The sequence below is a fragment of the Coptis chinensis genome, chromosome 8 (genome assembly GCF_015680905.1).
Source record: "Coptis chinensis isolate HL-2020 chromosome 8, ASM1568090v1, whole genome shotgun sequence".
NCBI classification, from domain to species: domain Eukaryota; kingdom Viridiplantae; phylum Streptophyta; class Magnoliopsida; order Ranunculales; family Ranunculaceae; genus Coptis; species Coptis chinensis.
The window spans coordinates 93,486,826-93,507,173 of NC_141463.1; the positions used below are offsets into that span (position 1 = coordinate 93,486,826).

The window sequence follows — 20,348 nt, forward strand, 5'->3', positions numbered from 1 at the left end:
ATATTTAGAGGGCTTTTCATATCTCCGGCGATTGAATCTATCCTTCAATAAATTTGAAGGTGAGGTGCCAGTGAACGGGATCTTTAAAAGTGCAAGCAATTTTTCAGTAGCTGAGAATTCTGATCTTTGTGGGGGTATACCTGAACTGCAATTGCCACTATGCCGATTTAACAAATCTGTAAAGCAAGGTGTAAAAATACATAGAAGGTCCGATCCTTCCAAGATAGCAATTTTGATCAGTGTGGCCGTGTTCATTCTTTTGGCATCAGGTTCTTTAATATTTTACTTGAGAAGAAAAAGTAAACTTAAAACGGCTTCTTTGCCATCATTTAGTGATCAGCATCACATGGTCTCTTATGGAGATCTTTCTCAAGCTTAATCGTGGATTTTCTCCAAACTAATTTTGTTGGTTCGTGGTTTTGGCAAGTGTGTATAAGGGAATGCTCAACCAATATGAAACCGTTGTTTTGTTAAGGTGTTCAAACTTCAATTGAGAGGAGCTTTAAAGAGTTTTGTGGCGAGTGTGAATCATCATGCTAATATCCGCCATCGAAATCTTGTTAAGATTCTAACTTCTTGCTCTAGTGTGGATTATAAAGGAATTGAATTCAAAGCACTAGTCTTTGAGTTCATGCCAAATGGAAGTTTAGAGAAGTGGCTACATCAAGAGATCAATGAACAAAATGAAGAATCGAATTTGAACCTACTTCAGAGACTAAATGTCGCGATTGATGTTGCTTCTGCTCTTTGCTATCTTCATCACGAGTGCCACGTTTTGGTTATTCATCGTGATCTAAAGCCAAGCAATGTGCTTCTTGATAATGATATGGTAGCTCATGTTGGTGATTTTGGTTTGGCAAAGCTTCTTTCAGGATCAATAGAGAACTTGCATGATAATCAAAGTACCTCAACAGGAGTAAAGGGATCCATTGGCTATGCCGCTCCAGGTAAGAAATTAAATATCAACATATATTGATTTTAGTCCTTTTTCCAATTCATAAATGCATGAATTTAGTATCCAGTATACTGCATTACTTATAATCTTTCTGTGCAGCCACATTTTAGTGAAACCCAAATCCTTTTGCCTCTTTTTTCTCCGTGTTAAGTTCAACGCCATTAGCCCCAGTCACACGAGCAAATATAGGTTCAGGAGGGCCTTCGATAGTTGGATGTTTTAAGCTGCAAAGCTTATAACATAATTATTTAGATAGTCAATAAATAAAAATAGTTATGTAGATATATTAAAAGAGGAAAAAGGAATATTATGTTAGAGCAAATGAAAAGTTGTTATAGAATCTATCAACTTGATCTAATTACTTTTCAGTCCATGTTAGTTGAATTAAAATTCAAAAGATTGATGACGAAAGAACTGTGGTTGCGGTGGTAATTAAGCTAGTTTGTTTACTTCTATCAATATCTTAAGTGACGATTGTGAAGACTTTTTCAATCTTTCTGTAGTCTAATCGATGTAAAGCATTACTAAATTACTACTATATTTCTTTTTTCTTTTTGCTGGCAAATGGCTTTTAATCTTTTTTTCTTCTTCACATTTAATGATTGTTGTATATATTACAGAATATGGTATGGGAGCTGATGCATCCACACAAGGAGATGTGTACAGTTATGGAATTCTGGTGTTGGAAATGTCCACAGGAAGGAGACCAACTGATGAGATGTTTAAAGACGGTTTAAACCTCCATAACTATGCTAGCAACGGTTTGCAAGATCAACTTATAAAGATTGTAGATCCAATACTTCTATCTAAAGGAGATAACACTTTAGGAAATACTAATACCATGAGAATCAACAGTCACAAAAGAACAAAACTGCTAGAGTGCATGACTGCAACAGTCAGAATTGGGGTTGCATGTTCTATGGGATCACCGTCAGAGAGAATGGATATTAGAGATGTCAGTAGAGAATTGAACACTATCAGAGAAACATTTCTTGGTGCTAGGATTTCCGGAGAACGTAAATGACTCCAACGACGGTTTAAATGAAAGGTAAAATCTCATATTTTACAAATAAATGAATATGAAAGAGGTAGAGAGAGCAGAAGAAATCAGTGTTTTGCTCTGTATTTTTTACTTCATTATTGTTCTTATGAGACATATAGAACATTGTTTAGAAAGTTGATATGAAGAAGAAATAAGATGAGGTTGTTAAGTTGTAGGAGAAGTATGGTGTTACTACTAATAAAGACAAGTGAATGCTTTTTTGGTATTTGGGTATTGGATAAGTTGATGGAATATGGTTGGACTTGTTGTTTTATTTTTATATAAGATTTTAAGATTGTATGTTGAACTTTATGGTTTATGAGTTAATGGCATGAATGACTTGTTGTTTTGGTTTCATTGTGTTAATTAGTTTTGGATTATTTTGTGTTGGTAATTAGTGAAATAGATTAATTATTAGGGTCATTGGAATTTGTATAGGTCTTAGTCATGGTGGGCACAAACGGAGAAGAATAGAGGGAATGGGTAGGAAGAAGAAAGAAAGCTTTTAAGCCCTTTTTATCCGCTCCCAAGTCAAGAGGTTAAATTATTACATTGTGTTGGTACTTGTAATGTATGATGTAGGTGGATTGTTAGGGTCATTGGAATTGGTTTAGGACTTAGAGATAAACGATAGCATTTTCTAGATTACTACGACACAGTGGGCACGAGAGTGTACGGGGAGGGAGAAGGGGGGAGCTTTTAAGGGTGGGAAAATATGGAATTTTTTTTAATGTATCCCTAATTAGAAAAACTTGCCCTACTTGTGGATTATATGAAAAGTACAGATTTCCCACTCCTAGAGTCTAGAGGTTTATGCCAAAGGAGCATAAAGATTTAGCAGTGCGCCAGTGCCACATTTAAATGATTGAATGTTCACTGGAAGTATTCTTGTAGGTTATTCGTTCATGTTCTGTAGAGAGTATAATAGAGGTATATTCAGTCTTTATTGTGCCGCTTAGGGAGTTGTTAAGAGGAATTGAGGTTTATTGGATTAGTACGGAACTAAGTAATGGGTAGGTTAACAACTTGAGTGGCTTATAATGTATTTGTTGGGTAAGGGAGGCTTGAGTGGAAATGCTTGGCTTACTCAAGTATTCAAGTAATGAATGCTTTTGTTGGGATAGTAGATTTTTCTGATTCTGAACGGTAGCTGTTTAATATCTTAGGTTTATTTGAAACTGAATCACACAGTAACCAATCTTAAGATAGGGGGAGGGAGGAATGTAGTCACATTTCTGATTGTAGATGATGTTTACATTGCCAGTTTTGACTTTGATTAATAATATTTGGTTATCAAGTAAATAAATTCAGTAGAAAGATGGGTAGTGTTTTATGTAAATCTTTCCCGCCAGAGTTTGGTTGGATCGTTATCGTCTCATATTGAAAACCTCATTTTACTTCGTGTCATCAATCTACAGCACAATAAACTCTGCGGTGAGATCCCACAAGAAACATGTTGGTTGTTTCGTCTTCAACAACTCAATCTCTTCAATAACACTTTCTAAGGAGAAATTACAGTCAATCTAGCCCAATGTACTGAACTCAGGTTCCTTAATTTAAGTTGGAACAAATTGTCAGGGAATATTCCGGCAAAACTTGGCTCATTGTCAAAGCTTGTAATCTTGAGTATTGGAAGAAGCAATCTGACAGGAATGCTACCCCCTTCTTTAGGTAATCTTTCATCGCTTCAAATCTTTGCTACACTTCAAAATAAATTGGTTGGAAGTATTCTAGCCACCTTTGGTAGATTGTCAAGCTTAACATACTTCAATGTTAGAGTTAATAGACTGTTTGGTGAGGTCCCGTTAACAATTTTCAACATCTCATCCCTATACGAATTAGAAATTGCCTATAACTAATTTAGTGGTAGTCTTCCACCAGACATGGGCATCACTCTTCCCAATCTCGTTGGTTTCTTTGGGAGTGGAAATCAACTTTCTGGACTACTCCCAGTTTCATTAGCTAATGCTTCTAAACTTCAATATTTTCATATTTCAATAAACAATGTTGAAGGTAAAGTTCCTAATGATTTTCAATTCCCTCAAACTATCAAATGGATAAATCTTAGAAGCAATCATCTAGGAATAGGAGAAACTCATGATTTGACCAAAACAATTTTGGAGGTGTTCTCCCGAACTCTATTACGAATCTCTCCATTTGGTTCCAACCAAATGGAGTGGTTGTGGCTATATCTAGGAGGCAATCAAATATCTGAAATTATCACAGAAGGGATTGGGAACCTGGTCAATTTGTTTGTATTATCTCTCTATTCTAATAATTTTTAGGTTAGTATTCCGTATTCTATTGGAAAACTTCATAGTTTACAAGGATTAGGGTTAGGTCTGGAAGAAAACAAATCGTCTGGACCGATCCCATTTTCTCTCGCAAACAATACTATATTGACTGAATTGGTTTTTTAGGTTTTGGTCCTTCTAAATAATGGGTATTTGTGGTTTGGTCCGCACTAATCAACTTATTAGGCTTTGGTCTTTCTAAATCATTTTGACTAACAGTTTACAACACAGTCAACTTGATAGACGGTTAGTCAACATAATTTAGGAGGACCGAAACCTAATAAGTCAATTAGTACATACCAAACTCCAAATACCCATTATTTAGGAGGACTAAAAGCTAAAAAACCCTAAAAAGAATCATATGATCCTTAACACTATGAATACATAATTGATCAAAAATATATTTTCTTTAAAAAGTACATAATAAAAATTTCAAAAAGCCAAAAATATACAGATAAACTGATAACTATCATTAAATCAATTAAATATAGATTATGCCTTAATTATGATTATTGAACTTACAAAACCTGAAATTAGTGATCTTTAGCACTTTACTTACCCCGCCATAGAAATTAAGTAAAGTGCTAAAGACCACTAGGGATTTAATATAACTGAATACACAAGCTGTGGCAATTGGCATGGTGTATTACCATCGTATTGTTGTCATGCCCATACACCGTAGGCCACACAAATTGAATAAAGTTTTCACTTTCCTAATTTACATTGGGACCATGGCAGCATCACTTTACAATTACGAATCAGGATCTTTAACCCTTCTGCAACAAGGACTACCAACAAAACAAGAATTATATGGACTACCAGCCATATAATATCTCCAAATAGATGAGTAAAACCATGGCTGTAACAGTGTCCAGAAACTCAGATGTCATGCCAGCAGGATTTACCAGTTTTTGTGCACTGAAGACAGTTTCTCAGCAGCATAGCAATCGGTTTGCATTGTATTCTCTTGCAAATAGTTTGTAAGTGGATCTTTATACAGACTGCAAGGACACCTGGGCAGCTGTAACTCTTTCAAAATCTAGACATGCCTCGGGTGTGTCTTCCTCACTTGGTGGCACCAATTGCCAAAAGAGGGGCAAGTATTTTTCCCATTCATCCCATATAGCAGAGCCTTTGTTGCTACCCGTTTTCTCCTTCAAATGTTAAAATGATATTGTTCTCAGATATTCCTAGATATAATAAATGCAAATGATTTCGATTATGAATCTAAGCAGTTTAATACAGAGGTCCTTACAACATGGGATTCTATGATGCTCTTTAGCTGTACTTGTCCAGCAGGTGCATTCACTCGTTGAATCTTTACAATCTCCTTGTTTACCTGCACCATGTTATAATATCAGGGCCCCACTAAATGCAAAGAAAGCTGAAGACTAAGCATGACTAGATGACAATCAACCAATGGTGCCACAACACATTCGCTGCATCAGAAACCCTCTCTAAGTACCATATTTCCTTTATCAAACAACAGTGGGATACTAATGGCCTACTGGTCAAGCCTTGGGATGTTGAGCCCAAAGCCCCAAAGTCTTGGGTTCAATTTCCATCTTCAACGGAATGACTTCTAATGGCCTACTGGTCAAGCCTTGGGATGTTGGGGCCAAAGTCCTGGGTTCAGTTTCCACCTTCACAGCAATAAAAGGGAATTCAAGGGTAAGGGAATAAAGGTCTAACTTCTAACTATCAAAACAATAAAAGTGGACACTAATGTAAGACCAAGAGAGTAACGAGGGACCAAATACACTCTTTGTTCCATGGTATGTCATCTTTTCTATCATTTTCATGCAGTACTAAAAGATGCATGAACACTAGTTGGTTCCTGCCACGAGTCATAAACTCATAAATGTTTTTCAAGTAAATTCATATGGATAACCTTGGGGATGAGTGTGTCATCCTCATCAAGAATGTATGCCAAACCACCAGTCATTCCAGCAGCTACATTTATGCCAACTCTGAAAGAAAACCAGAAGAGGCGTTAAACTCAAGTCATTTGCTTGATAAACACAATGAAAATAGCATCATAAAATACATCCTTACTTCCCAAGTATGACAACACAGCCACCAGTCATGTACTCGCAACAATGGTCTCCAGTCCCTTCGACCACTGCTTGAGCAAGAGAGTTTCGCACTGCAAACCGTTCACCAGCCTTCCCTCTAATGAAAACTTGACCACCAGTTGCGCCGTATAAGCAGGTGTTCCCTACTATACTTGCCTCTTCAGGAACAAACCCAGTAGTTTCTACCGCGGTCACAACCAACTCACCTCCAGCCATACCCTTGCAATACAAAGTTTCCATGAAAGAGTTGTTGATGGTGTTAGTGCAGCATTAAGTTGCATAGAAATAGAACAGCTACTATTACAAACCTTTCCTACATAGTCATTAGCCTCTCCAACTAGTCGAATGCTCACTCCAGGAGTCAAAAAACACGCAAAAGATAGCCCAGCACTTCCTGTAAACCTGGAGCTTGCACAGGATATTTAGTATTTATTCTTTGCACATCAGCTTGCAACTTTGAGCGAAATCTAAGGAGTTACAATTTTCACACAAGTGCACACTTACGTTACATTCAGTTGTCCAGCAAAGCCAGTGTCCCCATATTTTTTGGCGACAACACCTGCTATGCGTCCACAAACAGCATGATCAATGTTGTAAATCTTCATGGTTTTACAAACGACTTTTTCATGCTCAATTGCATCAGAGATCTGTGGGAAGGGGGAGGGGGTAATAGAATATCAGTTGAAGATGTCCTTTAAGGAATCCCTAGTCTTCTTAACCCTTGTTTGACATATTTAGTAGTGCAGACGCCGCATTTAAACAAACTGACCATCTGATTGTAATCACCGTAGCTTGTACAAGCTGATGACACTGATGTAGCACGACCAAAAGGTCTAAATTCTTCACAAAGCTTGTATGGATTTCTAAACTGTGTGCTAGCACTGAAACTATTTCATAGTTCGATGGATGCCAATCACAAAAAGGAAATCAACTAGGGCAAATCATGACGTTTTAGAAACTCATGCTGGGAACTCAATTCAACCAGCATTTCCATGAGTTCTGATTCTATCAGTGTCTAAGCTATGCATTCCCCTAGAGTGACATACCGGTGGAGATATCACAAGTTTAATTAACTTGAAAATAAATAAGGTCTAAAGTCTTGTAAAACCAAAGAAACTTGTTCAATATGCATTTTTATAAAAGCACTCTGGACTAAATTCTGCTAGGAGAAAAACAGTCTAGGAGAAGTTAACTGTATGAAAATCCACATAACAGCAAACCTTAAAGTACGTTCACTTGCACAATAACTGTATTTATTTTTCTGGAAACAGCACTTTATTACACCTCACACTTTCCTCCAGGTCCTCCAAACAAGAATGACGGCTTCAGGAATACCGCACCCAGATCATAGCAAGTACACCGTCAATATAACTCTCAAAACTATGTACAGGAGTGTAGTACATCCAATTTTCATCCTCATAATGAAGTGATCGAATATAGCATGCCCTCTTATAGTCATCGTGAGGATAGTGTCCATTCCCCATTGGTGCGACTATCATTTGGTGGCCCTCCTGCCAGTCCTCCCCAAGCAATTATAGAAGCACCCCCATCTAGTTGTGGAAGTAGAGACTTTGTAGAAGCAATTATAGAACCACCACCATCATTACGCGTGGTGGCTTCCTCCTAACCTCCCATATGATATATACAATTGGACTTGCATTCTTACATTTTAATGCTTACAGATTTGAAGGCTCTTTTATCTTTCTAACCCTATCTATAATGGACACACGGGTGCTAATAAACAGAATACAACTATACAAGTACTCCAACAAGGTATAAAGTGAGGGATTTTCTAACTACTACACCTGAAATGTCTTGATGGGTGGCTTGTTGAGAATTTTGAACTGTCTTTCCAATTCAATATCTTCTTCATCTGATAAAATTCTCTGGCAAAGAATTAGGGACAAACCCAAAACCGCTAAATTGATAATAACCTTCAAACTACTCATGGTAAATCCCAAGCAACCCTCCGGTTTCAATGGTGGAAGTAGAACTATTTGTCATGTATATATAAAGTACTTAGATGAAATGCCATTACTTGTAATTTGATTCTATACTTGCTAATAAAGTAGGTTATGATTTCTTAGTATGACCAGGATAGGAAATAATCTTTGAGTGTTTACAACCTTCAAGCTCCAACTGTATAGCCAACCCATTCAATTTTCCCTATGATTATATTCTTACCGTTTTTTTTTTTTAGTTAAACAATTCTTACCGTTTTGGGAATGTACTATTCCCTGAAATTATGGCTATGTTTGAAGTGAGGGAAATTCCGGGAACACCCTGAAAGGCCTTGACGGGTGGGTTTTTGAGAAGGCAGGAACTGTGAGGAAGGTTTCGACTTTCGAAGATACCATTCCGACCAAGAAGACAAAAGAGAGATATAAACTACCAATGGATTATGGAGATGAGAGAGAGGTAGGGAGGGGAAAACGATTGATCCTGTGGGAGAAGAACAATGCAATGAAGAGGGTTCTGATTTTTTTTTTATGAAGAAACAGAAGAAGAAGACAGACGGGACATATATTTGGGCGACAGACAAGTGATTTTTTTCTCCCTCATTGCAGAATATGGTATGGGAGTTGATGCATCCATACAAGGTGACGTGTATAATTATGGAATTCTGGTGTTAGAAATGTCCACAGGAAGGAGGCCAACCGATGAGATGTTAAAAGACGGTTTATGCCTCCATAACTATGCTAGCAACGGTTTGCAAGCTCAACTTATAAAGATTGTAGATCCAATACTTTTATCTGAAGGAGATGACACTTTAAGAGAGACTAATAGCATCAGAATTGGCAGTCATAGAAAAACAAAACTGTTAGAGTGCATGACTGCAATAGTCAGAATTGGGGTTGTATGTTCTGTAGAATCACCATCAAAGAGAATGGATATTAGAGATGTCTGTAGGGAATTGCACGCTATTAGAGACACATTTGTTGATACTACGATTTGTGTAGAACGTAACTCACTCCAACGACGGTTTAATTGAAAGGTAAAGTCACATCTCTTACAAAATAAATGAATATGAAAGAGATAGAGAGAGCAGAAGAAATTAAATCGGTGTTTTTCTATGTAATTTTTCCTTCATTTATGTTCTTCTGAAACATTCATAACTTGGTTATTATGCAATCTTTGTTCAGACCAACTCAAATGGTCCCTTATTCCTGAAAAAACTATGAAAATCTTCCTCCAGTGGCCCACCATACCGTATTTCTCTATCTGCAACTGAATTTTGCACCGTGTATATGCAACTAAAGATGCAGGGTGGCTTAGGTCTAGCCCCAGAGGGAAGCTAACGCAACTCCCAATGGAGCACAATCCTTACCGCCCACTGGCACTTTAGTTCGAAAAGTTTATCATTTGAAACTTTGACTACGCTAGACGCCACTCTCACTGACCGTTTGGTAAACGTTTAATAAAACCATTCTAAAACTGGGCGGCAGGATATGCAGACTTAGTTTCCAGATTGCAAATATTTTTTGACTGTTTGATGTGTACTTGTTTCTTTCTTTTTTTTTTGTTTTCCCCCAATTCACACACACACAGACACAAGTAACTTATAATAGATAAACCAACAACAAGATTGGGATTCACAGTTGTGGAGTGTCTAACTTCTACACCCTTCAGGCCCTAGTTTCCTGCCTCAGTTGCATAGGAGCAATTGCATGAGTGGCCTGAATGAAACACAAAGACTATCATGTAGGGGCAATACATGCCAAGACTAGAGAGTAGAGATGCCACTATAAAGATTAGTATTTGCATCCCAGTTAATGACAGTTTTAGAGGTACACAAACTCATCATCATCATACCTGCGTTAATTTCGCACGAACATAGGTCGGCACATGAATTATCTATTTTCAATCTTTATTATTGTAAGCCATCTGACATTTTAGTATTTTACAGGTAAAAGAAACTGTGAAATCTAAATTAAACTAGAGTAGAGATTCTGATTCCTATAAGCATCCTCTCTTCTTCTGTGCATCTTCAATGTGTTGATGATATGCATTATTCTTGTTCCTCTTCTCCACTACAAAGATTAGTGTTTACATTCACGGAAGAAAAAAAAGACATTGCAAAATAGTTGTGGAAGAAATGGAAGGTCATATTCCAAAGACTAATACCATAGCTTTATGTCTTCTATTTTACTTGGGAGTTGGGGAATATGTGTTTTGAGTTTTAACGGCAATAACTAGTGGTATAAATGGATTTGAGGGGTTGATAATTAATATTAGCTTCATAACAACAGTTGCAAAATAGTTGTATCTTTAAAAAAGACTTAGGGTCCTTGTTTAATGTTAAAATTTTCAATTATGTAATGTTTATGATCAAATACCATCATACCTTTTTATATTCTTGATCTCATGTTCTTGTGTTTCCTATAATTTCTTGCAGAAACATGGAAAAGAATCTATGCTTACAGAGTGAGGCATCCCTAGGATGCTTACAGACTAAGGCATATCCTTACAAACTGCAAGATAATGGAAACTCTGTTTAAGATGTTCCTGAGCTCAAAATGGAGCAATTGCCAATCCAGGAAATGGTGTTGTGGAGCCTGCTAGTCCATTGAACAATGAGTCGTTTGCACCTCCAAATGAAGGTTATTATAGACTTGTCTACCAGCAAGATATTTGCATGTGGTTGAACTTCCATCCTGATTTTCACAAAGTGCAGTAGAACCAGTGGAATGGCTTTGAGAGCTTTAGTTCGCTGAATCGAATATAATTGTTCCTGTTGGAGGCAGAGTTTAGTATCTGCCCTTCCGGATGTTCTCTCAATGTTATCCGCAAGAGTTCCAATTTCAAGAGTTCCAGTATTTTGTGGTTATGGACTTTGAGGCAACATGTGACAAGGATAGGAATCCCCATCCCCAGGAGATCATTGAGTTTCCATCTGTTTTAGTGAATAGTGTGACTAGATAACTAGAAGCTTCTTTTCAAACATATGTGCGGCCTGTATATCATCAACACTTGAGTGATTTCTGCAAGGAGCTTACTGGTATCCAGCAACTTCAGGTTAGTTTGGAGTTTATTTTGCAAACTTCATTCTATTATATTGCATGGAAGGGAAGTTATAGTTCTAGCCCGCTCCTAACAGAAAGAAATTTAAGTAGCCTTTGGTGTGATGTGAACACGTCCATTAATTTATAATGCACATTTTACTATATGACTGGGTCATTGGCATTGGCATTGGCATTGGCCAAGAAGATGATCCATGTGAGGGTACTTTACAGTGAATTATTAATATTTTTCATTATATGAGGAGAAAATATTTTTTGAATGAAATATTAAGTAGTTGACACAGTGACACCTCGTCAATTATATGTATGTTAAAGAGGGTTAGATGAACCAATAAGGAAGGCCATGGATAAGAGAAGGTTGATTCAGGATGTTCTAACACTCAAGAAGACTCTGAAAAGTCCGAGGTTGCTTAAGCTTTTAACAAATTAAACAACTTCTATCAATTTTTTAATAAATCTTGCAGAATTGTTCTTTAGTTTCATTTGCGGTTGTGTCAAAAAGTAAAATAAAAATGCATCAATCAAGTCACTTGCTTTGGAATCTGGGTGGGCCCTTTCATCAGAATCTACTACTTAAATAGGCTACAACACGGCTTTATTTAGGTCAATGATGCTTGTGGCGCATGTATGTTTTATAGAAGAAAGTGATAGAATATGGTCAAAATATGTAGGTTCTCGATTAAGAGCCTCTTTACCTGAAATCAGAATATGATTAAGATATGTAGGTTCTCGATTAAGAGCCTAGTGAAATTCAATGGAATGGTTATAGCTAGTACATTTTGGGTTCCACGTCCTGCACCTGATTCCCTACAACTGTAGGAATGATACCCCACTTATCGTGTCACGCGATGCAGATCTATCAATCTTACAAACGTCTGTCAGTGGGTGGGTCTCATGGTATCTTAAAATGATTGCATGTTTAAAGTCCTGAGAAAAGGTTGGCTACCAGGATCTCTTTCACAGGTTTCTTTGTGTGTTCATGTGTGGTGAAAGTTTGATAAAGAATTTAGTGCTTCCCATATGTCCTCTAACATAAGATAACATTCTTCCTGGGTGATCAGGTGTGTTTGCAATAATTGATAGTTTATGGAAAAGCAATGGTAATGTTTTATTAGGATGTTTATTGCTTGGAAATCTAAGATAATGTTCTTCATGTTTGCCATTTTCCCATTTTCCCATCTTCATCGTCATTCTGTTATCTATGGAACTGCTAAGGACAGATCTCATTGTTAACGTTGTCGACAGTTGAGTTTTTGCTTACAGTTTTTAGTGTTCTGTTCCTTGAACCTTCATTTCTGATTTTCTGAAACCAGTATCTATTTATTAGGGTCTGTTGATTTTGTTCCCCTTGGACTTTACGTGATTGCCATACTTCAGTTTGCCAATGGAGTATTCACTGCTTCATAGAAGGACACTTTGTGTTCCAAAGCTCTTGTTTATTGTCAGTCTCAAGCAAAAGTGTGGAACAGTAAACATGATATGATTTTTAAGAGTAGGATAGTTTCTACAAATTGCCATCTTACTTCAATTTCACATTGTTGCAGAATCATTGAACACATGTAACTGAAATTCAACACATATTCTGACTTATGTTGTTTAGTTGGGCCACAAATGATGACTGATTACCAAGTCATCAATATATCAGATATTTTGTCCCCCTAATCAGCTATTCCGTCTTCTCTGATTACAATGAGTCTGAGTGATCTATTAATACCCATTCCATACAGTAGTTCTTATCGTGCTCATTCTGATAATTGAACCATACTATTGATGCATCAGTCTGTAATGCTAATAATAATCCTTAATAATCCTGTAACGACTGGGTGTGGTGCCAGGTAGAAAGAGGCGTTCCTCTTAGTGAAGCTTTACTGATGCATGATAAGTGGTTGGAAGACAAGGGAATTAAGCACACAAATTTTGCTGTTGTTACATGGTCTTACTGGGATTGTCGTGTAATGTTACAATCAGAGTGTCGTTTTAAGAGGATCTGGAAACCTCCCTACTTCAACAGGTAATTCTAGTGAATTCTTTAATCCCATCTATATTTGAATTATCTAAATTTTGGAGAATGCTTTTTCACAACGATAAAGAAGCACAATCATAAAAGCTTCTGACTTGGTTCTCTTTTGAACTCTGGCTCAGATGGATCAACTTGAGAGTTCCATTCAATGAGGTATTTGGTGGAGTCCGCTGCAATCTCAAAGAGGCAGTTCAGCTGGCTGGGTTAGCATGGGAGGGACGTGCACACTGTGGCCTTGATGATGCCAGGAACACTGCTTGTCTGATCGCCAAATTGTACTGCTGTGGCTTCAGGTTTTCTATAACAAATTAACAGAGATGAACTTCCTTGAAGTGGACTTCTTATTTGGCCTCAGCTTTCACTTAAATGTGACCCCCAACACATTTCACACTTACTGTTCCTATCTCCATAGGGAGATGTTGTTGAAACAATTCCTCTAAGTTTATCAGACTCTTCTCTAAGCTTAGAAAAATCTCTAAAGCTTCATTGTTGCTTCAGTGAAGATGAAACCTCCCATCAACACCAACTTGCTGTTTAGGCTTTCTTTGTTGTCATTTTAAGTCCTTTTTCTTGTATTAAGTTGAAAACCCACTTGTTTTCTCATCTATTTTTGGAGTTTTGGACCTCAAGTTCAGTGGTATGTACAGATGGATATTTCTTCTTTACAGTCTGGCCAACAAACACTCTATGTTCATGTTAATTATATGCATTACTCTGTGACTCTTTAGTACATAAAACTTTTTATCCAAGTTTAGATTCTCAATTTCTCATGTTGTGGCTGTAGCTGTAGCCTGTAGGTGTGGGGTGCCACTAACATGTTAAGTTGGCATTTCTGTGAGCCAAAAAATGTTTTGTTTAAATATCAAAACAAATAAGTACATAGAGGTAAAAGAAGAAACCAAAAAAAAACGATTGTGGGTAAAAGAAGAGGCAAGATTAATGGAGAGATTGGCTCATAAGCCAACAAATTTGAAGACTGAAACCAAATTATTTTATAAGTCAACCAAATTATTCTACAAGTCAACCAAAGCAACCAAAAAGGTATGTTATGCACACATACAGTTGTAAAGTAGGGAAGAAAATGAGGTTACCAAAAAATAAGAAAAAGAAGAACAAAAAAACAGCGATTGTGGGGTAAAAGAAGAGGCGCTATGCTCCTATATATTACTACACCACATATCTTTTTAGTTTGTACAATTCGCAAAGATGATTTCAAACCTGCAGGCATTTACATTACTTAACTTTTACATCATCTTCCTACTCTTTAACCAGTTGATGTTACAAACAAAACCTTCTATGGCCACCTCAGGAAATGAGACTGATCTCCAGTCTCTAATTGCCATTAGAGATGGAATTGAAGGCGGCTTAAGCTCGTGGAACCAATCTTTCCATTTCTGTCAGTGGCAAGGCATTAAATGCGGCAAGCGTCATCAAAGAGTCATAAGTTTGAATCTTTCCAGCCAGAGTTTGGTTGGATCGTTATCGCCTCATATTGGAAACCTCAGTTTCCTAAGGGTCATCAACCTTAGTAACAATACATTCTACGGTGAGATCCCACAAGAAACTGGTCGGTTGTTTCGTCTTCAAGCACTCAATCTATTCAATAACACTTTGGAAGGAGAAATTCCAGTCAATCTAACCCAATGTACTGAACTCAGGTTCCTTAATTTAGGTTGGAACAAATTGTCAGGGATTATTCTGGCAAAGCTTGGCTCATTGTCAAAGCTTGAATTCTTGAGTATTGAAGAAAACAAACTGACAGGAGTGCTACCCTCTTCTTTAAGTAATCTTTCGTCACTTCAAGCCTTCTCCACAGCTGATAATAAATTGGTTGGAAGTATTCCAGCCAGCTTTGGTAGACTGTCAAGCTTACAAAAATTCGCTGTTGGAGGTAATTTACTATCTGGTGAGGTCCCCTTAACAATTTTCAACATCTCATCCTTGAATATCTTAGCAATTGATGGTAACCAATTTAGTGGTAATCTTCCACCAGACATGGGCATCACTCTTCCTAATCTCGTCGGTTTCTATGGTGGTGGAAATCAACTTTCTGGACTACTCCCAGTTTCATTAGCTAATGCTTCTAAACTTCAACTATTTGATATTTCAAATAACAATTTTGAAGGACAAATTCCTAAGGATTTTCAATTCCCTCAAACTATCGAATGGATAAATCTTGGACGCAATCATCTAGGAACAGGAGAAGCTCATGATTTGAGTTTTATCACTTATTTGACTAACTCCAGTAATCTAAAATTCTTGGGCTTGAACCAAAACAATTTCGGAGGTGTATTCCCGAACTCTATTACCAATCTCTCCAACCGAATGGAGATATTGACTCTAGGAGGCAATCAAATATCTGGAATTATCCCAGAAGGGATTGGGAACCTGGTCAGTTTGTTTAGATTAGGTCTCGAGTCTAATAACTTTTACGGTAGTATTCCATCTTCTATTGGAAAACTCCGTAGTTTACGGGGTTATATCTGTCCGGAAACAAATTGTCTGGACCAATTCCATCTTCTCTAGCAAACAATACTAAATTGAGTGTATTGTATTTAGGAAGCAATAGACTGGAAGGAAACATTCCTTCAGGTCTTGGTGCTCTTAGCCAATTGCAATTTCTGCATCTGGAACAAAACAACCTAAATGGTACCCTGCCTAAAGAGATCTTTAACCTTTCCTCTTTGCTTCTTCTTAGCATCTCTATGAACTCCTTCACTGGCTCCCTACCTTTAGAAGTAGGAAAAATAAAAAATCTTGGTGAAATGAATGCGTTTGGAAATAAGTTATCTGGATTATTGCCTAGTACTCTTGGTGATTGTCTGAGTTTGCAATTTCTTGCCTTGAGCGAAAATTTGTTTGAAGGGATAGTTCCTCAATCTTTGAGTTCTTTAAAGAATGTCGAAGAGTTAGATCTATCAAAGAACAACTTGTCTGGTGGAATTCCAAAATATTTGGAGGACTTTCCGTATCTCCAGAGGTTGAATCTATCCTTCAATAAACTTGAAGGTGAGGTGCCAATGAACGGGATCTTTAAAAGTGCAAGCAATTTTTCAGTAGCTGGGAATTTTGATCTCTGTGGGGGTATACTTGAACTGCAATTTCCGCCATGCCGATTTAACAAATCTGTAAAACAAGGTGTAAAAAAACATGGAAGGTCCGATCCTTCCAGGATAACAATTTTGATCAGTGTGGCCGTGTTTATTCTTTTGGCATCAGGTTCTCTAATATTTTACTTGAGAAGAAAAAGTAAACTTAAAACGGCTTCTTTGCCATCATTTAGTGATCGGCATCTCAAGGTCTCTTATGGAGATCTTTCTCAAGCGACTGGTGGATTTTCTCTAGCTAATTTTGTTGGTTCAGGTGGTTTTGGCAGTGTGTATAAGGGAATGCTTAACCAATACGAAATCATTGTTGCTGTTAAGGTGTTCAAACTTCAATTGAGAGGAGCTTTAAAGAGTTTCGTGGCAGAGTGTGAATCATTGCGTAACATCCGCCATCGAAACCTTGTTAAGATTCTAACTTCTTGCTCTAGTGTGGATTACGAAGGAAATGAATTTAAAGCACTAGTCTTTGAGTTCATGCCAAATGGAGGTTTAGATAAGTGGTTGCATCAAGAGATTAGCGAACAAGATGAAGAATCGAATTTGAACCTACTTCAAAGACTAAATGTTGCGATTGATGTTGCTTCTGCGCTTAGCTATCTTCATCACGAGTGCCACGTTTTGGTTATTCATCGTGATCTAAAGCCAAGCAATGTGCTTCTTGATAATGATATGGTAGCCCATGTTGGTGATTTTGGCTTAGCAAAGCTTCTTTCGGGATCAATAGAGAACTTGCATGATAATCAGAGTACCTCAATAGGGGTAAAGGGATCTATTGGCTATGCCGCTCCAGGTAGGAATTTAAAGATCAACGTATGTTGATTTCAGTCCTTTTTACAATTCATAAATGCATGAAAATCAATATCTGGCATACTGCATTAGTTTTAATCTTTCCGTGCAGCCACATTTTAGTGAAACTTAAATCCTTTAGCTTCTTTTTTATTCCCTGTGTTAAGTTCGACACCATTAACACCTAGGTACACGAGCTTAAGGAGGGCCTTGGATAGTTGGATGTTTTCATCTCCGGAGCTTATAACATACTTATTAATTTAGATATCTTAAAAGAGGAAAAAGGAATGTTAGTGCGAATAAAAAGCTGTTAGAGATAATAAAACGATAAATTAATTTGATCTAATTTCTTTTCAGTCTATATTAGTGGAGTTAAAATTCAAAAGATCGAGGAGTAAAGAACTGTGGTTGTGGTAATTAAGCTAGTTTGTTTACTTCTATCAATATCTTAAGTGATGATTGTGAGGAGCTAGCTTTTCAATCTCTCGATCTGTAGTATATTAATGGATGTATGTAAAGCATTACGATATTACTATATATATATATATATATATATATATATATATATATATATATTTTTTTATATATTTTTTTCATTTTCTTTTTACTGGTCAATGGCACTTAATATATATATTTTTGTTAGATTTAAATGGTTTTATGGAAACTAGTAATTGATGTATATATTGCAGAATATGGTATGGGAGCTGATGCATCCACACAAGGAGATGTGTACAGTTATGGAATTCTTGTGTTGGAAATGTCCACAGGAAGGAGACCAACCGATGAGATGTTTAATGACGGTTTAAGCCTCCATAACTATGCTAGCAACAGTTTGCAAGAACAACTTATAAAGATCGTAGATCCAATACTTCTATCTGAAGGAGATGACACTTTAGGAGAAGCTAATAACATAGGAATCGGCAATCATAGAAGAACAAAACTGCTAGAGTGCATGACTGCAATAGTCAAAATTGGGGTTGCATGTTCTGTTGAATCACCGTCAGAGAGGATGGATATTAGAGATGTCAGTAACGAATTGCATGCTATTAGAGACACATTTCTTGGTACTAGGGTTCACAGAGAACGTAACTGACTCCAACGCAGGTTTAATTGAAAGATAAAATCACATCTTTTACAAATAAATGAATATGAAATAGATAGAGAGAGCTCATTGTTTTGCACTGTAATTTTCCTTCGTTTATGTTAATCTGAAATGTATAGAAACATCTATATATAACTAGAGCAAAAAAGAAATTGAAGGTAGATTCTTCATACATGTGTTTGCTACCAACTAGTACAGGTCTACATAATTCACAAAATAGCGGCCACATGCTCTACTTTTGTGAGGTGATAGTTACTGTTGATTTTGTATCAATTCAGTTATTATGCAATCTTCTATACCCCTCTAAAACCATGAAAATCTCCCTTTAGTGGCCCTCATAACCGTATTCCTCTGCGTGCAGCTGAATTTCTCATTTTGAATCTTTGTAACCCCATAATGGTATATGCAACTAAATATGCAAGGTGGCTCAGGTCTGGCCACAGAGGAGAGCAGATGACCCCACTCCCAATGGAACACAATCCTTATCGTTTGAAAGTTTGACTACACTAGGCGCCACTCTCACTGGCCTGGCATCCAACAGCCATTTCGAGTGGCGTCCCATACTCAGAAGTCAGAACCATTCTAGCGCTCATTATTGTATCCCTCTCCACTATAGAATGAGAATATACGGATGTATCCACTGAAACTGGTGGAGTTGGTCTAATTGTTAGCAGATACTACATGTTGTCAGATAATGCTCCAGTTATGCATCTGCTCTTCTTACGATCTTGATTGGAGTTCGAGGTTCTTCTTGCAAACTCGGTTTATCATATCAGGTACTCCATTTTTTTGACAGGACATCTTTAGAGGCTTCGTATTTGGAGGTTATTTGCGTCTGTCTTTGCCTTTTCATCGACACCGGCATTGATGTTTGGACTGTATTTACTCTACTACTTCAGGGTATTTGAGAGGCAAATTGGGCCCAATAAATACTCGGTGAGTTATCTACCCCCACACGGTTCTTTGTTTGTCTGGATTTTTGCATGTTCACTGTGTTGAAAATTCATGTTCTCACTACTGGCAGACAATAGAACCTCTATGCGAATCATGGTCCCTTGTTGGTCTATGCTGCCTTGCAATTTTTTTCTACTACTGAAATATTAATGGTGGTATAACTAGTTAGTTATATCAATCAAAGTCTTCATGTCTATCATTTCTGTTGTGCAGGCCTTTATCTTGTTCTCCGTGGTAGTCTCATCCTTGTTTGAGGCTATTGCTTTGGCATTCTTTAAAGGTGCACTTCTTTTATTTTCAATTGAGAATTATGGGTTGCCTTTCTGATTTATGCAACTTTGATTTTATGTGAATTTGCCTTTTACTTTCTTTATCATCAGCTTAAAGGTTCTATGATGTCTTTATTTGGTTCCATACTTTCTTTATCCTGTAACGACTGGGTGTGGTGCCAGGTGGAAAGAGGCGTTCCTCTTAGTGAAGCTTTACTGATGCATGATAAGTGGTTGGAAGACAAGGGAATTAAGCACACAAATTTCGCTGTTGTTACATGGTCTAACTGGGATTGTCGTGTGATGTTAGAATCAGAGTGTCGTTTTAAGAGGATCCGGAAACCTCCCTAGTTCAACAGGTAATTCTAGTGAATTCTTTAATCCCATCTATATTTGAATTATCTAATTTTGGAGAATGCTTTTTCACGACGATAAAGAAGCACAATCATAAAAGCTTCTGACTTGGTTCTCTTTTGAACTCTGGCTCAGATGGATCAACTTGAGAGTTCCATTCAATGAGGTATTTGGTGGAGTCCGCTGCAATATCAAAGAGGCAGTTCAGCTGGCTGGGTTAGCATGGGAGGGACGTGCACACTGTGGCCTTGATGATGCCAGGAACACTGCTCGTCTGATCGCCAAATTGTACTGCTGTGTCTTCAGGTTTTCTATAACAAATTAACAGAGATGAACTTCCTTGAAGTGGACTTCTTATTTGGCCTCAGC

At 37.3% G+C, this 20,348-nt stretch overlaps 3 protein-coding genes and 1 pseudogene across 6 annotated transcripts; 3 read left to right on the forward strand and 1 right to left on the reverse strand.

Moving 5' to 3' along the window:
• The first annotated feature begins 544 nt into the window (after positions 1 to 544).
• LOC147484512 (receptor kinase-like protein Xa21) lies at positions 545 to 2,223 on the forward strand. The gene is made up of 2 exons (XM_086576912.1): positions 545 to 947; positions 1,576 to 2,223. Exons 1-2 carry the CDS (start codon positions 632 to 634, stop codon positions 1,977 to 1,979), a joined length of 720 nt encoding a protein of 239 aa, XP_086433038.1. The 5' UTR covers positions 545 to 631; the 3' UTR covers positions 1,980 to 2,223.
• Positions 2,224 to 4,740: 2,517 nt separating this feature from the next.
• Positions 4,741 to 8,900, reverse strand: LOC147484513 (ferredoxin-dependent glutamate synthase, chloroplastic-like). Of its 3 annotated transcripts, none has more exons than XM_086576902.1 (7): positions 7,587 to 8,900; positions 6,871 to 7,013; positions 6,675 to 6,768; positions 6,347 to 6,585; positions 6,183 to 6,261; positions 5,547 to 5,630; positions 4,741 to 5,445 (listed from the first exon to the last, which is right to left on the reverse strand). In XM_086576902.1, the coding sequence occupies exons 2-7, from the start codon at positions 6,969 to 6,971 to the stop codon at positions 5,284 to 5,286; spliced, it is 759 nt and encodes a 252-aa protein (XP_086433028.1). In that variant the 5' UTR covers positions 6,972 to 7,013; positions 7,587 to 8,900; the 3' UTR covers positions 4,741 to 5,283. The 3 variants fall into 3 exon arrangements, with proteins under 3 accessions (XP_086433028.1, XP_086433027.1, XP_086433026.1); XM_086576901.1 differs by having other exon boundaries at positions 6,684 to 6,768; positions 8,172 to 8,805; XM_086576900.1 differs by having other exon boundaries at positions 8,172 to 8,805.
• Positions 8,901 to 9,827: 927 nt separating this feature from the next.
• On the forward strand, positions 9,828 to 14,107 carry LOC147484514 (uncharacterized; annotated as a pseudogene). The gene is made up of 4 exons (XR_015204263.1): positions 9,828 to 10,154; positions 10,763 to 11,382; positions 13,223 to 13,398; positions 13,530 to 14,107. The product of XR_015204263.1 is annotated as an uncharacterized LOC147484514 (transcript).
• A 398-nt stretch (positions 14,108 to 14,505) lies between these two features.
• On the forward strand, positions 14,506 to 16,609 carry LOC147484515 (uncharacterized). Its single transcript, XM_086576894.1, has one exon. It carries the CDS (start codon positions 14,614 to 14,616, stop codon positions 15,931 to 15,933), a length of 1,320 nt encoding a protein of 439 aa, XP_086433020.1. The 5' UTR covers positions 14,506 to 14,613; the 3' UTR covers positions 15,934 to 16,609.
• The last annotated feature ends 3,739 nt before the right edge of the window (positions 16,610 to 20,348 follow it).

Bases quoted from the DNA above. Each gene is read 5' to 3' on its own strand.
- LOC147484512 (XM_086576912.1), top strand. From the start codon at position 632: ATGCCAAATGGAAGTTTAGAGAAGTGGCTACATCAAGAGATCAATGAA. The intron at 948-1,575 runs GTAAGAAATTAA...TATATATTACAG, and splicing joins CATTGGCTATGCCGCTCCAG to AATATGGTATGGGAGCTGAT.
- LOC147484513 (XM_086576900.1), bottom strand. From the start codon at position 8,315: ATGAGTAGTTTGAAGGTTATTATCAATTTAGCGGTTTTGGGTTTGTCC. The intron at 6,586-6,674 runs GTTTGTAATAGT...TTGTATTGCAAG, and splicing joins CTAATGACTATGTAGGAAAG to GGTATGGCTGGAGGTGAGTT. The intron at 6,262-6,346 runs GTAAGGATGTAT...GTTTTCTTTCAG, and splicing joins TGTGTTGTCATACTTGGGAA to AGTTGGCATAAATGTAGCTG.
- LOC147484515 (XM_086576894.1), top strand. From the start codon at position 14,614: ATGATTTCAAACCTGCAGGCATTTACATTACTTAACTTTTACATCATC.